We start from the raw sequence: 4,913 nt of genomic DNA on the forward strand, positions 1-4,913 counted from the left end.
CTTCAGATTTCAGCCCAAACATCAATGTCTCGAGACCTCCCGGCTGATCTCCCTGGGGCCCCAGCAGATGACGGGTCTGTTCCTACGATCTAGGGGCCTGTCTGTATCAGACTCACGGAGCTCATGAAAGCGAGTAACCGGATTAGACGGATGCGGGTTAGGGTAGCGAAGAGGTCGCGCAAACAGTCCCTCCAAGAAGTCGAAGGGGTTCCCAAGTTCTCCAACCCAGAGCAAACTTCGAGGAGCGACACCAGCGCGCAGAGCGGCCAGTGTCGGGGCGGAAGTGAATCTCCGGAGCCGTTCTAGGAAGGCCGGAGGACCCAGCTCGTCAGTGATCCGGGGCGCTGAAGCGGGCGTCGCTTGTCCCACACCGCCATCCCCGAGCCGCCAGGGCAGGCAGCGGCGAGGCAGGGCTTGGATTAGGGTGAGAGCAGGGCGAAAGCAAAGCAGGAAAGGGCGAGGCGACGCGGGCGCGAGGACCACCTGTTTCTCTGGCGGAGTGCGGCGCGCGCTGATTGGCTGGAGTGCCGCCCGGGTACCGGAAGTGGCCAATGCCTGTCGCCCGTGACACCGAGACAACAGCTGCGAACCGCGGAGCAGCGCCGGAGCCGGAGCGGTGTGAGCGTGGGGCGGTGGCGGCCTGCGGTGAGACCTCATTCCGTCACGGCTGGGGGAGGAGGGCGCCGGGCTCCCGACTCCTCGGCCGGCCCACTGAGCGGAACCCCTACGTTTAGGCCCGTTCCTGGCCCAGGTTCTCGGTGTGACCTTGGAATTATGCCCCCCACCCCCACCCTCCATATCCCCACCTGCACACCAGCAGTGCGGGGCTTGGACGCTGCCAGGGACCGTCCCAGCTCCCCTTCGGTGCCTGTCAGCTGCAGGAGTCGGAGAGCCAGGGACACTCTCTTGGTCCCATCACGGGTGGGGACCGATGGAAGCTGTGGTTTTCTTGTAAACCGCAGGGGCGAAAAGGCGGGCAGTGTCATAAACTTAAGGCCCCCTGGCAGATTGTACTCTGTGCTGGCAGACAGGATATTGGTTTATGAGTTACGGAAAGGAGACAGGATTGAGTGCAGAGTTTATAGAACCCTCTTGACTGTGGGTATCCGAAAGAGGACAGAGGAAATGAGTATAACAGTGCCTTAAACCTCATCCAGGTTGGGAGAAGGGACCTAATTTTACAAATTGCTATGGACACCAGCCCTGTGTCAGACATTGTTCTAGGCTCTTTAGATACAAAGATGAAAGACATATCCAGTTAGCCCTGAAGAGTATGGCAGACTTGTCATGTAACTAAGACATTTAGACAAATTTGCATAACAGACATTTACTAGGTATCCAAAATGTGCTAGGCACTGAGAATACCAAGACGAATAGAACATCATCTTAGCTCATGATCCAGAGAAGAAAACAGACATGAAGGGACCAGACAGTGGCACAGCTATAAAGTGGACATTCAGTGAGGCAGTCCCACATGGGAAGGTCTTGGTTCAAGTCTTGAGGTCTCTCTGAGTAGGCCTGACTACACATGCTCTGGTCCAGGGCTGATGGAGAGCTGGGGCTGGGTTGTATCAAGATACCATTCTGTGGTTCCTGTTGAAGGGTGTTGTCTCTCTCTCTCATTCATTGAAGAAATAAAAACCGAAAAAAGGAAAAAGAGAACAAACGTGAAGATATCCCCACCATATAGTGGGATAACTACTTGTCAAGTGCACAAGGTGGGCAGTAGTAATCCAGGAAATGGAAATAACATGTTCTCAGAGACCAAGAAGCTTAAAGAATAGCAGGTGTTTGCCCTGCATGACACTGAGCATATCTGCAACTTTCAGCACTTACTGGAGAATGTGAGACAGGAGAACTGGAAGGGAAACAGGCTTAATCACAAGGGCATTCTGAACCCTGGGAAGAAGGTTTTTTTTTTTTTTTTTTTGGAGAGGTTTTCGCTATAGGGCCCGTGCGCTCGCCAGACAGACAGAGAGAGACATAGAGACAGAAAGCGAGAAATCACCCCCCAGGGGGGATGGTCACGCCGCAATCCCTTCTCCTCTTGGGATCTTGGGTACGCACGCACACGCACACGTGCTCGGCATGAGATTTAAGCCACCGGGTCCGAGACGCGAACCGCGGTCGACTATGTGGGAGTCCAGCGACATAGCCATTAGGCTAACTGCTGGTTCCCCACCCTGGGAAGAAGTTTTTATTCTGGAGGCCTTTGGGAGCAATAAACAGGAAGTGGCATGGTAACTATGGAGTACAAAGGAAAAGCTGTGAAAAGGGCCCATGAGTTGCTGGCTCAGAAGACTAAAGGAGGACCTCTTAAAGATCTTAGTGATGTCTATGGGGAAGAGGTGGTGCTTGTGCTAGATATTGAATATTTGGTAGGACCTAGGCTTTTAGAAGTTAAAGGAAAGCATTTGCATCAATTTAGATGCTTTTTGTCTGTAAGTAACAGAATCCTACTCAAGCTGGCTTTAAAATATGCCAGAATATGAGCTCTCATAAGTGGAAGTCAAGACCTGAGCAGTTTCAAGACTGACTGAATCCAATGGCCCTGGCTCCATTTCCCCTTGATTTTCATAGGCCTACCTGCTTTCATCTACAAGCTGATGGTGAGACAACAGTAGCAGTGAATATATAGAAGTCTCTTCCTGTGGTTATTCCCAGGATGGCAGGAAACTATTCCGAGAAGCTTCCAGCAGACTTCCTCAAAATACTGATCCAGAGGAAGACCTATGCCCGTTTCTCAATGAGGGATTCCTGAATGCCTGTTATTTCTGAGTCAGTCCCTTCCAAGGGGCATGTATTTATTTTGGGTTAACTCAGTTGGGTTACACTCCTGGAGCTTTTTTCTCTTTGCTCCTGCAAAGAGAGCAAGGCCTCTGCAAGCTTTTTGCACAGACTCTGCATGAAAAGCTCTGTATCCCCTTATACATTTGTAAGTAGACACCCACAATGTTTCCATTTCTCATCATAAATTTTATTGCCAGAGGGTGTGTGTACTGGCCAGAGAGAGAGAGAGAGAGAGAGAGAGAGAGAGAAAAGCACCTCACAGTTGGACATTGTCAAGCCATAATCCCTTTCCTCCATTTTCCTTCCTCATCAAGATCACATATGCACATGTGCCCAGTGTATTTTCCAATTTGCCAGGGACAGGATTGGAACCATAGATAGCCACGTGGGACTTAGCTCCCAATGCATAGCACTTAACCACTGTTGTTTGGTACTGGCCATCATCATAAATTTCAATAGTTTCAAAGGATATAATTTTTAAAAGAAGAACTATTTTATTTTATTTATTGTTGCTATTATTTTTTAATTTGCCATAGGCACATGCACTCGTCAGAGAAAGAGAGAAGCTAAGAAAGTAAGCCGCCAGGTCCAGGAATCAAGCCGTGGTCAGCCATGTGGGAGTTCAGTGCCTTAACCACCACACCTTCTGCTGGCCCACAAAAGATATAATTTTTGATGTATTAAAAATTTTGACATTTTAAAATAAAACCACATCCCAATTTCCAGGATTCCTTTCCTTGGTTTCGTATGCTCGCCTCCTTCATTCAGGTTACCCTCTGTAACCTGTGTCTATTAGCATTTTCCTCCTCCAACCTACCCCTGGCCCTCTTCCCTATCTATTCAGGCATTTCAGTTATATCCTGGCTAACATTCCTGAATCCCTCACCCCTTCAGTCTCCTACCAGACACATCTTCCCAGATTCCCAGCCTGCTCTGGGGCTGCCAGAAGCAGAGCTGGAGAAAGGCAGGAGAGCGTGCTGACTGGCTCTCCCTCACACTGATGCTCTCCAGCACACTTGTATGATGAGGAGCTATGAGGGTTAAACAAGATGAGGTCTATAAATGAGCCTCACATAGCACATAGTCAGTACTCTCCGTTACTCTCCATGTCCATATGTGAGTGCATCCTTAGCTCCTCTCCTGTGTCTATTCCAATCTTACACATGCAACAAAAAGTTTTGTGTGTTCATTTCCTTACTCCTCTGTACTTCCTGGCTCCTAGCTTTGCTCGCTTGTTTTCTGCCGAGGCAGAAATGTGTGGAAAGGGTACACAAACTCTTTCTTTTGCCCTTCTTTTTTAAAAAAAAGATACACCAAAGGGCATATATACTCACCAGAGAGAGACCCATCCCGTGAGGGATGATCATGCTGCAATCCCTTCTCCATCTCTTCCTCCTTTAGGGATTTTGGGTACATACACACACGTGTCAGCATGCTTTTCAAGCTGCTGGATCTGGGACTTAAACCGTGCAGTCTGTCATGTGAGATCCAGCTGCCTTAACCACCATGCCAGCAGCTGAGCCATAAACATTTTCTGTAACATCTGTAGGTACATACATTGTTGAATGGAAATCAATTTCTATTCTTTTAGTTGTCAGAAGGTTCACCAGAGACAGAATGAGGGAAAAAGCACCCTGGGGGTGTGTGGTCATGGCACAATCCCTTCTCCTTTTCTCTATTCTGTCAGGATTTTGGAAACATATGCTCACATGCCTAATGTGCATTTCAGGCCACCAGGGTCAGGATTCCAACTGCTGTTGGTCATGTGGCATCCAGCTCTTTTAACTACTGAGCTACAGGTCTGGCCCTGAAATCAGTTTCTAAATCCTTGACTTTACTTTGTGTCCTAGACTATGATTAATCTGCTTTGAAGATGGGCCTCTGGTCTATAGGTTTCCCTTTTCTCACCTCCTCTTTCACAATTGCTCTTCTTCTTCTTTATAACAGAAAGACTCTCTCACCTATCTCTTCCTTTATTTTCTTATGGCACTCCCTCTGGGATGAAAAAGAACATCTGGGGAAGCAGCAGTTAGCATAATGGCTATGTCGCTGGACTCCCACGTAGTCGACCGCGGTTCGTGTCCCGGACCCGGTGGCTTAAAACTCACGCTGGGCGTGTGTGC

General features: G+C 48.9%; 1 protein-coding gene across 1 annotated transcript in view; it reads left to right on the forward strand.

Moving 5' to 3' along the window:
- The first annotated feature begins 6 nt into the window (after positions 1-6).
- Positions 7-4,913, forward strand: part of ZFP3 (ZFP3 zinc finger protein) — a 20,692-nt gene continuing 15,785 nt past the window's right edge. The window contains exon 1 of the mRNA XM_006151879.3: positions 7-645. Within this exon, the coding sequence (XP_006151941.1) occupies positions 552-645 (94 nt within the window). The 5' untranslated portion in view covers positions 7-551. The remainder of the gene's footprint in view (positions 646-4,913) is intronic.

This window comes from Tupaia chinensis, unplaced genomic scaffold (assembly GCF_000334495.1).
Source record: "Tupaia chinensis unplaced genomic scaffold, TupChi_1.0 Scaffold000330_1, whole genome shotgun sequence".
In the NCBI taxonomy this organism is placed as follows: Eukaryota; Metazoa; Chordata; class Mammalia; order Scandentia; family Tupaiidae; genus Tupaia; species Tupaia belangeri.